We start from the raw sequence: 12026 nt of genomic DNA, 5'->3' as shown, positions 1-12026 counted from the left end.
TGTGTGTGTGTGTGTGTGTGTGTGTGTGTGTGTGTGTGTGAGAGAGAGAGAGAGAGAGAGAGAGAGGGTGTCCAGTGGACCCATGGGAGCCTCCGTGTGCGTCTGCCCCTCTGTCTGTGTAATGGGGGGGCTCTCCTGTCTTGCCCAATGCCAGGGGTTGCAACTGCCCATCTATTACGCTCTAGGTGATGGATAGTTTTATATGTCAACTGCCTAGGCTCTGGTGCCCAGTTGTTTGGTCAAACACCAGCCTAGATGTTGCAGTGAAGGAATTTTTTAGATGTGATTAACATTTAAATTAGTAGACTCTGAATAAAGCAGATTACCCTCCATAATGTAGGTGGGCCTCACCAATTAGTTGAAGGCTTTAAGAGAAATGAGGTCCCCCTTGAGAGGAAGGAATTCACCTCCAGACAGCCTTTGGGCTCAAGATTACAACCTCAGCTCCTGATGGAATTTCCAGCCTGCAGGCCTGCCCTGTGGACTCCAGACTTGCCAGCCTCACAATCCTGTGAGCTAATTCCTGAAAGTAAATCTCTCTTTCTCTATATCTATATATACAATACAAACATACACACAATATGTACATATATCTCTCTCTAGAGAGTTTATATATATATGTACATATATATATGTATGTATGCATATATTGTGTATATATATGTATCTCTCCCTCTCTCTCTCTCTCTCTCTCTGGAGAGTTCTGACTAATACACCTACTTGGATATTTTGCTGAGCCTAGTGGCTAAGAGCACAGCCTCTGGAGCTGCCTGCCTGGGATTGGAGTCTGATCCTGCTTCTTATTAGCTGTGTGATCTTGGCCAAGTTAATTCCTCTCTCTGTGCCTCAGTCTTCCCATCTGTAAAAAGGGTGACAACAGTCTCCGACCCAGGTGTACGGAGGTGTATGCCTCAGTGGCCAGCACAGGGCAGCACCGGGCACTCAGTCCCTCTCACACTGGACGTGTCTGTAGGGGTGTGTGTCTCACCAGCTGCCGGAGGTGGGGCTCTCAGTGGCGGTGACGAAGGCAGCCTGGCCTGGAGGCTATACCGCTGTACACACCGTGCTGACTGTGAGCTCTGCCTCGGTGGCCATGATGTCTGTGGGCTGGATGTTGCGGTCGTACATTGGGTTCTCAAACGTGGCCCGCACATTGGTGTTCTCGTGGCCAGCGTAGCCGTTGAACGGAACTTTGGGTCTTCTCCTGGGAATGAGAGAGAGCGTGACCAAGACGTCAGGAGAGGAGACTCGGGGCCCTAAGAGGAGAGGGAGGCTCTGTGTTCCCTTCAGAAGGTCACAGCTTGCCTGAGCCAGGAGGGCTCTGGGTGGGTCAGGGAAAGGGAGAGGGCCTGGCACCCGTCGTGCGACCCTCCTGTCCCTTCCCCGTACCTGTGCTTGTAGAGATAGAGCACAAAGCCCGCGATGATAAGCGCGATGAACGGCACCAGAATCGCGGCCGCCACCGAGCTGCTGTTGGAAGCAAAGTGGCGGCCGATGGACTCGGGGTCTGATTCCAGCAGCCTGAGGTCTGCAAAGTCCCAGAGCAGAAACCTCAGGTCACAGACACAGCAGCCACTGTGGTGGGGCTTGGGGTGCTGGCCGGGGCCCCCCACCTGCCTCCCCCATGCACTGGGCCATCCTCCCTGGAGAAGGGTGGTCAGTCCACACGAGCTGGTCAGGCCTGGGGAAGCCAGTCTGCGGGAGAACCTGAAACCGTGTCCCAGAATAAAACCTTAAAAGAGAGCAGCCCTTTAGAAGCTTCCGAACTTCTTTCGGCCATAGAAATTTTATCACATGAAACCTTACAAGGAAGCCAAAATATAAAGCACGTGAAGGTGGACCTGCTCTGGAGGGCTTGGCAGCAGTGCTGGAGCTCCTGCCTCCTAGGGTCTCCCCTCCTCCTCCCCACCCCTTGCCCCAGACTGGGAGCGCTCAGAAGACCACGGTGAGAGCCTCTGCCCCTGTCAGTGAACCAAGGGGGCTGAGGCTCCGTCCAAGAGGCCACGGCTCTGCCCGGCACACTGGCAGTCAGCCGTGAAGCCAGAAGAAGAACTCGGTTTCCTGAGGTCTCTCTGGTGTGTAAGGGGCCAGTCTTTGAAGGGCTGCTGTGTGGAAGAGGGGGTGCTTTTACTCCAGGCGGCTAAGAGGATGGAGCTAGGAATAACTCCAGGGGAGGAGCAGGGTGGAGGGGGAAGCACAGGGAAGCAGGTTTCCGCTTAGGCCAAGGAGGAGCTTTCTGAAGGTCAGAGCTGGGAGAAAACGCAGTGCACTGCCTCGGTAGACAGGGGGTCCCGGGGGACAGGGCAGTCAGCACCCAGGGTGTATAGAGCTGCCCATCAAGCACCCGGGCCTGCCTCCTGTCTCCCCCTGAACTGCTTCCCAGAAGCCAGGACCCCTCCCCACATTAGAGGCTCTGAGTCAAGGCCCGTCTCTGGAGTGAGGATGCCTGACACTGAGGATGCTTGGTCCAGGGTAAAGATGCCGGGGAGGAACTAGGGAAGGAAGCCTCCTTGACGCTTAGTTTACCCATCTGTAAAATGAGGACAGCAATACCACCCTTCCGGGACTGAGACTGCCCTGAGAGCCCCATGTCGTAATGCTCGGGGGGTCCCGGGGATGCCCGAGGGCTGGCCAGATAGTGTTGTGGGACGCATCTGAGACCCAATGTCCCTTAAGCTGGGGGCTTTCAACTCCAGGGCTGAGCATGAAACTGTTTGGCAAAAGTTGAGGGTATTATGTATTGCTCTTCTTTCTGGGGAGATATTACACAGCTTTTATCAAAATCTCAAAGGCATCCCTGATCCAAAAGAGGCTAAGAGCCCCTCTTGGACTGTTGAACTTCACCAGCCCCCTGCCCTCCATGCCAACATACACGTTTCTCCGCCACCCACTCAAGCATACACTCCAGGGACAAATGCTAGTTACCAAGTCTTTGAAAGCCGAACTGCCCAAAGCCTTGGCCCTTGACAGCGCCTTGGTAAATGAAGGTGCCTCCGGAGGGCTCTGAGGAGACCTGTGAGGGTGGGAGCAGACAGAGTAAGGTGGGAGGCGCTCCGGAAGGAGCTAGAGGTCCGGCCAGCGAGGCCGGAGACACGCCCACAGGCACACGGTGCCAGCAGCTGGGCTCGCCCGCCTGCCTGTCACCTCCACTGACATCGGCTCTCTGCCCACCCCCAGGCAATGGCGAGGTGCTGCGGATATGGCAGGGGCTCCAACTGCTCGTAGGAGGGAGGGAGGCATTTTTATTTCTACTGGTCGAATCACTTAATCTGTCGGTGCCTCAGTTCCTCATTTTAAAATGGGAACAATAACAGTACTTATGTCATAGGGTTGCCCTGAAGATTTATATGAGCTAATATAGGTAAAGCACTTAGAACACTTAATAGGCCCTGAGTAAATGTTAGCTATTATTATTGTGATGAAAAACTGAGTTCTAGAGCACCGCGGAGCAAACCAAATGATACATGATTAAAATGTATCTAGCAGATTGAACGTACTTTGGAAAGTTCGTGCCAGTTCCAATAGCTATTAATTTGGGGGCGGGTAGCTGGGGACATAACTCCTCCCGGCCCTCTCTGTACTTGCCTCTGTGATGCTCGTGTACCAGACAGAGACACGCAAACTTGTGGGCTGGGGACTGCTCGGCCGAGGGCGTGCTTGCTTTGAGGGTGCTTGTGCTACCGGGGTTCCTTCTGACCCATGCTTCATCCCCAGGTGCAGCCGTCTGTCTGCTGTGCTCTAGGCTGACCCCCCCTCCTGTCCCCCCAAACACACCCTGGGTGACAGAGAAGCGGGCCCGATTGTTGGCTGTAGCCCCAGGCAGCCCTTCCGGCTGTTCCTGGCCCTCCAGAGCGCCATTTACACGTAGCCCTTGGCCCGCACTCCAGCTCCAGCTTCCAACTTTACCCTCGTTCTCTCCCCTCTGGCCATCCTCCCAGCACAATTGAGTCTGCTGTCCTGGCACAGCTTTTGGACTACTACTATTGACGCCAGCCAGGACCAGGATACCCAAGGGGATCCATAGAATACTCTCAAGAATCCCAAGGAACTAACCCCATGTACCAGCCCCTGGAGAAGCCACTTGCTTCTCATGTGATTATCAGCAAAGTCACTCAACCCACAGCCCTCCACCAGCTAGTCTTGTCCGTGAGGATCCACCCTGACCCCTCAGCTCTCTGCTCCTCTGGCCCCGTGATCTCTCCCTCCTTCCCACCCCTCCGCTTCTAGCTTCAATAATCCAAGACAGGGAAGCTGGGGATGTGACAGATGACTGCTCCACTCCCCTGCCTGTGAGATTGGAAGGTATGGGCAGAGGAATATCACTGCAGAACTTCCACCTGAAGAACGCCCTTGCATGGAACAAGTCTTTCCCACAAGGGAATGCAAGAGAGTTGTCTCCTTTCCCCCAGCTCCTGGTGTCTCATGCTGTGCGAAATCACCCACAACAGGTGTCCTCAAACGTGAGAAGGTGCTCAGTGTGCACCTGGGACTCACCACCTTCTCCCAGCTCCTACCACCACATGGTGACCTTCAACTTGCTTGAAGTTACGCATGTACTGCCGGCCTCCGATCTCTTGCTCTCTGCTCACACATCAGAACCTACTTCATCTCGCTCAAGATGCGCTGACCTTCGGACTCTCAGCCTCCTGGCCCTTGCTATGCTCTCCTGTGCTCACTTCACTAGCAGATGAAGACTCCCGTGCTCCCACTCCTGGCCCCAAAGAAACCCTCCTCCCACGTTTCCATGTTGATCCTAAGAGTTTCCACCAACTTCTCCCCTCCTCCTCCCTACCAGTGATCTGGGAATCAGGGATGGGGCAGGGGCACAGGGAGGTCAAGGACTGAGTGAGGTTTTGCTGAACTTACATGCCCATCTAAGGCCCAGTGATCATCTTTGAACTTATTCACAAAGACCTCCACAGGCCCTGTAACCTGGTAAACTTGGAGGAGGAGATGGAAATCTTCTTTCTTGTAAATTCCTGGGAAAAGAAAGTTCAGAGGGTACACTTGAAAGATCCAGGGAAATTTCAAAACCCAAGTCTGTGGGTATGTGGGTGTGAGTGTCTGAGTGGGATTTCACGTGTAGATGTTGGTATATACATCCCATGTATAACTGGAGTTAGGTAAGTGTAGTGTGTCCTGTGAGTTTGTGCAGGCTGAATGTGAGGAGACACAAGAATGTGCAGATGTGTGTTAATAATCAACTGGATTACAGACCTGTGGTTGTGCTCCTGTTTACACATGCCATGTGTGAGAATAAAGGGAACTGGATTTTGTATATGTTACGGGGTCAGTTAATGCATGGGTGTGCTTACAATTTGGTGGGTACAGGAATGCATGAGGGCATGTATATGGGAGTGTGTGAATGTGTTTAGGACTATGGCTTAGAGCAACTGAGTGAATACGAACGTTAGTTGTGCTTGTGTGTGTGCATGAATGGCTGTGACTGCACGTGGGGTTGTGTATTCATGTGTACAGTCATTCACTCATGCATCCATCATTCTATCCATCTATTCGAATAAACACTTGCTTTCTAAGATATTCAGTTTTTCTGATTATAGAAAATTTGAAAATTGGGGAAATTTTGGAAAATACAGAGATGCATGAAGAAAAAACATTCACTCCTGATCTCACTTCTGAGAAATAACCACTGTTAATATTTTGGTGTAATTACTTCCAATTTTCTTTCTTATGAATATAATTTTTTCCTTCAAAAACTGGAGTCCCATTTTAAATGCATTGTAGTAGGTGTATTTTCTCCCAAACTGGCATAATATTTTATCCGGCAGACATACTATAATTAATATATCCATTTCTTTTGAGACGATTTTCTATTCCCAGGTTTTATGTTATGGAAATAGCCCTGTAATGTGAACATTCTTTATTGGTAAATGTTTGATTCCCTCTATTACTATTTCTTATGATAAAAATTCGTAGAAGTGTAATTAATGGGTCCAGTCATTTTCATGGCTCTTGATACAAGTTGCCAAATTATTTTCTAGAACTATACTATTTTATACTTTGACCAGCACTGCACTAGTACCTTCACTGGACTAGCACCAGAGATTATTGCTTAAAAAAATCTTAGTGGGATAAGTGGAAAGTGACATTTTATGTTTACTTTTTTTTTGATTATTGTGAAAAATGTTTTTCCATTTGTTTAGTAACTGTCTGTACTTTGGCTTCTGGGAGTTCTCTGCCCCTATTTTTGGTTCAGTTTTAGGGATATACGTCTCTTTTTTCTTTACTTGTAAGAGTTCTTTGTGTGTTCAATTTATTAATGTTTGTCATCTAACCATTTCCCTTTAGTCTGTGGTGCTTTTATCATGTAAACAAAGATGAATAGACACTTCCTCTTCCCCTCTAGCCCTGCAAGATAGTACAAGGAAGTGACAGTAGACTCATCCTTGTGAAGAGCGTGTGCCCATCACCCATACCATCCGCAGGCTTTCCCAGAGGTGGCCTGCCCCTTACCAGCCAAGTGCAGCTCCACTCCGCTGTGGTCAATCATGGTGGCGTTGACCTTGCTGTTGATGACCTGGAAACCAGTCACTCTGAGCATGGCTGGCTGCTTCTTCCCCTGGTACTCATAGGCCCCTTTCCATAGGGAATTCTTTGCAAAAACATCTCCAGGAACTAGAGGAATTGAGAAACAGATGTGAGAGGGGCTTTCACGTGTGCTGGTAGAATTGAGGCCACCTGATGACCGACCCCAGTTCACTCCCTGAGATTGTTTTCCCCAACATCTAACACGCAGGAGGTGGTGGAGTGTTCTGGCCTCCCTGTGATGCTCTGTGTCTCAGAGTGGATGGCTGGAGGGAAAGAGAGAGAGAGAGAAAGTGGATAAAGAAAAAAGAGGACACGAGGGGACGGGGGAACGAACTAGAAGAAAGAAGAAAATAAAAGGAGGGAAGGGGTTGAAAAGATGGAGAAAGAGAAAAAGAGAGGAGAGAAAACCAATGTCATAAAATAGGAACATGGACTAATGGAGTCAGGCAGATCTGGAGTCTCATTTTGGCCGTCAGTTATCAGTTGTTTGATTACATACAAGAGTCTCCACTTTCTCACCTGTGTAGGCCACATCTGTACTTCTGTAAATGGGGCTGTCCTGCTTATCTCGTCAGGGGCTAAATGATTGTATGTCACATGATGTTGGGCACATAAAAGCATATAATGAACGATAGCAACCAAAATTGTTATTTATCCTTATAATAATTTTCTAAGGAGAGTATTATGAGCCTTATTTTAACAAAAGGTAAACTGAAGCTCAAGAGGTGAAGTTTCTTTGTCCAAGGACACAGCTGGTCAGTGACCAAAATGGAACTTTAATTGAGTTTGATGCCAAATCTAGTTTTCTTTCTTGTATAACACACATGCTAATATGGTGAATAAAAGTATAAGGTTCAAAAAAGGATATGATAGTCTAGAATAATTTTGCATTGGTCAGGCCATACCTGCAGTTCTGTGCCCAGTTCTGGACATCACACTTTGAAAGACACAATACCTGTCTTAAAAATGTAACCATTTCCAGCAAGCTCCCTAGGCAGGACCTGGGTGTATGTGTCTGACCACACACTGGCCAGCCCTGTGCCAGAAGGGGTTGGCTCCAGAGCTTGAAGCTCTGGACATGTTTCTAGAAGGCTTTGGCTCTCAATTCTGCATGCAGTTCCTGCTTCCTTCAAGCTCACTTCCTCCTGAGGTCTGCCTGGGGTTGGGAGGTGGGTGGGGAAATCTGTTCGGCTCTATAGACTGTTTTCACACCCTCCTATTGGGAACACAGAAACTCACGTGCATGTTTCTGGGTAAGTAGGTGAAGGAAGCAATACCAGTTTCTTGAGCCAAAGATCTAGAGCATACCTACCTGAAGCTTGAGTGAGCGGAGGCTCCCGGGCAGTGTTGATGGGTCTCCCACTGGGTCGGACCTCTGCTGGGGAAAGAGAATGGAAGAAAACAGGTTCACCCTCTGGTCTATGTTCTATTGGAAAAATAATGGCCAGCTCTCTGACATTAGGTCAGTGGGTTCTTTGAGATCTTGCTTTGGACTTATCCTCTTAGACCAGGAGGTGGACTACTTTGTCTGGTGAGATGTAAAGAGTTAAAAGGAAACCCATTTACCAATTATAGTCATTGAAATATTAAGCAAAAAATCAGAATATAGCTATATATGTGATTTTTTATTACTGCATTAAATAACAGGATCTAGTAGTAGGTCCAGTAACTATTCTAATCTTGAAGTAGTCAGGAACATAAACAACATTTCTTTCTTTTTTTTGTCCATGCCACATGGCATGCAGGATCTTAAGTCCCTGATCAGGGATTGAACCTGTGTCCCCTGCAGTGGAAGCGTGGAGTCCTAACTACTGTACCGCCAGGGAATTCCCAACAACATTTCGTGATATCCATAACTATTGTAGTGTAATGTGGAAATCTCTGCAGTTTCTACTGGTGACAAATTTATAGGTATTGCTAACACTACTAGAAGTTTTTGTCTATATCCTAAATTAAAGAAATGCTAAATTTCAGTAAGAGGTAAAGGAAAATAAAGATGTCTATTTCCCAGCCCAGCACACAGATCTGCTGAATGCCACTACTGAGGACCCTTGGTTGAAGGGCCTCTGCTTTCCTCCCAGAGGTCTGGCACAAAGGATGGCCTTCCGCCAATCAAGAGCGAAGTGCCTAAGTCCTGGTAAGGGTTTCAGTGGACTGCTTCCCTCCCTTGGAGTCACGATATTAAGACAGAGAAGCCCTCACAGGCAAAGGCAAAGGAGAAGGCTTTGGGCCTGAGCCCGACAGCCTAGGTTCCGGTCCCAGCAGTGCTACTTAGTGATTGTGTGACCTCAACTAGTCACGTCACCCCTCAGAGTCTTGTCTCCTCATCTGAAACATGGGAAAATACTGAAACATATCTCACAGGTCTATGCTGAATAAATGTGGTTATGAACGTGAAAGTCACAGTCAATAAATATTAATGTCTTTTCTTCTTTTGTAGAGAAACAACAGAAATATCTGCCTTGTTGCCAAGTAAAGGGGGGGACTCCCACTACTGTCTCCAACTCTGAGGTCAGCTTATGTTCAGGGGTACAGAAGGCTGTGGACACATTTTCCACAGTGACTCCATGAAGGCACACCTCTGAACGAAATGCCTTTATTGTCTTAGGTTTTAGAAGATGAAGGGAGCAAAGAGGGAGAAAGCATTTTATGTGCCAGACACTGTGCTAGGCACTTTATTCATGTTATTTCATTTACTCCTTCTCTCAGAACTGTGAGGTAGATGTTATTGTCTTCATTTAACAGAAGAGAAACGTGTTAGAGGCAGAGAGGTCAAGGGACTTACCCAGGGTCTTATAGTAAGGGGTTGAGTTGAGATTCAACTGCATCTAAAGCATTTTGTATTTTTAAACGCAAGTACCTATTATAGCGTTAAAAAAATACTTAAGCATAAAGGTAACCAAGGAAGTGCAAGACTTGTACATTGAAAGTTACAAACCATCATTGAAAGAAATTAAAGATTTAAATAAGTGGAAAGATATCCCATGCTCATGGGTTGGAAGACTTAATATTGTTCAAATGGCAATACTCCCCAAATTGATCTACAGATTCAACACCATCCTTATTAAAATCCCAGCTGTCTGTTTGCAGAAATTGACAATCCATTCCTAAAATTCATATAGAAATAAAAGGGGCCCAGAATAGCCAAAACAATCTTGAAAAAGAAGAGCAAAAAGGAGGACTTACACTTCCCAACTTCAAAACTTACTGCAAAGCTATAGTAATCAGGACTGGGCGGTAATGGTATAAGGACAGTTATACAGATCAATGGAATAAAACTGAGGATCCTAATATTAGCTCATACATTTGTGGTCAAATGGTCTTTGAAAAGGGTGCCAAGACAATCCAATGAGGGAAGAATAGTCTTTTCAACAAATGGTGCTGGGACAATTGGATATCTGCATGCAATAGCATGAATTTGGACCCCAAAACTCTTAGAAGAAAACAAAGGTACAAATCTTTGCGACCTTGGATTAGGCAATGGTTTCTTAAATATGATAGTAAAAGCACAAGTAAACCTATAAAATATAGATAAATTGGAGCTCATCGAAATGAAAAGCTTCTGTGTTTAAAAGGACACCAAAAGGAAAGTGAAAAGATCCAAACTCATCAAATCGCATACATTAAATATGTGCAGTTTTTGTATATCAATTATATCTCAATAAAGCTGTGAAAAAATCCACACCTGAAAAAAAAAAAAGAAAAAAATTAACACAGGATAAAATGGAGCTTAAATTTTAGGTGATGAATGAAATAAAAAAGAAAGTACTATAAATTAAAAAAAAAAAGGCAGTGAAAAGACAACCCACAAAATGGGGGAAATATTTGCAAATCATGCATCTGACAAGGGTCTTATATTCTAGATATATACAGAACTCTTAAAGGGACTCTGGACCAAGATGGCAACATAGGAGTCTCCTGAATTCCCCTCCTCCCACGGATACACTGAATGTGCAGAAGAAAACAGATCAATTCTCTCCGAGAGAAATCCAGAAACTAGCTGAGTGACACCTACACATTGGGTGACTGAGAAAATACCCACATCAAAACAGGTAGGAAAGGCTGAGACGCATTCTTGAAATAAACCCCACACCTGGCACGGCACCATACAATCAGGAGGGACTCCCAACTCCCAGCTTTTCCCTGAGAGTGTTGAGTTTGTACCACACATCTAGCACCCTGACTTTTAAGGCTGCCACCTGAGGGATGGGTGCCCAAATCACCTAGCTCTGAAGGCCAATGGGGCTTGGGGCTTGTGTTCATGAGTTCCACAGGACTACAGCAAACAAGGAAGCAGTTTTTAAATGGACACAGTAGAAACCCCTGTGGCTATATACCTGGTCTCACACGGAGGGAGCAGGTAAAAATGCACATCTCCCAGTTTCTCCCCGGAAGGGGTCTGACTGCATACTTTTCCAACTGTTGCCTGAGAGTCTGCTTCTAATCAGCCTGCATCTAGCTGCTGACCTCTGTGGGACGCTCATGGGTCTTGGTACACCCTCAACTACTGGGAGCCACTAGGAATCAAGACGACAGCTTGGACAATCACAAAGGTTTGGGAGGCACCAGGAGATTGGGCTGCACTGACTGGTGAGGTTCATTGCCTAAACGAGACCGGTCTGTGAAGACTGGGTGGGAGAGCTGCCTGTTTTATCTAATGAGTAGAAACCAACACAGAGAATCAGGGAAAGTGAATCACAAGGGAAAATGTTCCAAACCAAATAATAAGATAAATCTCCAGAAACGGATCCTAATGAAACAGTGATAAGTGATTTACCCAATAGAGAGTTCAAAATAATGGTCATAAAGATGCTCACTGAGGTCAGGAAAGCAATGCACAAAGCAAGAATTTCAACAAAGAGAAAATATTTTAAAAGTACCAAATGGAAACCATAGAGCTGAAAATGTAATAATTGACCTGGAGAATTCAATAGAGGGGTTAAACAGCAGCGGTTTAAGTGGAAGTGAAAATCTAACATAAAAACACATGAAAGTATAAAACTCACTGGTAAAGATAAATATATGATTAAATTCAGAATACTATAATATTGTAATGTTAGTGGGTAAATCACTTGTAACTCTAGTATAAAGGTTAAAAGACAAAAATGGTAACAATAACTAGAACTACAATAATTTTTAATGGAAATACAATATAAAAGATGTAAATTGTGACATCAAAAACATAAAATGTGGGGGACTGTAAAAACTTGGAGCTTTTGTATGCATTCCAAGTTTGGTTGTTATCAGCTTAAAAAAAGACTGTTGTAGGGCTTCCCTGGTGGCGCAGTGGTTGAGAGTCTGCCTGCCGATGCAGGGGAACCGGGTTTGCGCCCCGGTCTGGGAAGATCCCACATGCCGCAGAGCAGCTGGGCCCGTGAGCCATGGCTGTGCGTCCGGAGCCTGTGCTCCGCAACCGGAGAGGCCACACAGTGAGAGGCCCGCGTACCGCAAAAAAAAAAAAAAAAAAAAAAAAAAAA

General features: G+C 46.5%; 1 protein-coding gene across 1 annotated transcript in view; it reads right to left on the bottom strand.

Annotated features, from left to right (window-relative positions):
* Nucleotides 1-1044: 1044 nt before the first annotated feature.
* Nucleotides 1045-12026, bottom strand: part of CSMD2 (CUB and Sushi multiple domains 2) — a 653863-nt gene continuing 642881 nt past the window's right edge. Inside the window, 6 exon segments of the mRNA XM_055082266.1 lie at nucleotides 1045-1204; nucleotides 1390-1528; nucleotides 2926-3013; nucleotides 4867-4979; nucleotides 6475-6636; nucleotides 7862-7924. Coding sequence (XP_054938241.1) covers nucleotides 1045-1204; nucleotides 1390-1528; nucleotides 2926-3013; nucleotides 4867-4979; nucleotides 6475-6636; nucleotides 7862-7924 — 725 coding nt within the window.

The sequence above is a fragment of the Physeter macrocephalus genome, chromosome 3 (genome assembly GCF_002837175.3).
Source record: "Physeter macrocephalus isolate SW-GA chromosome 3, ASM283717v5, whole genome shotgun sequence".
Taxonomy (NCBI): Eukaryota; Metazoa; Chordata; class Mammalia; order Artiodactyla; family Physeteridae; genus Physeter; species Physeter macrocephalus.
The sequence above is the reverse complement of the archived record's forward strand: the minus strand, read 5'-3'. Positions and strand labels throughout refer to the sequence as shown.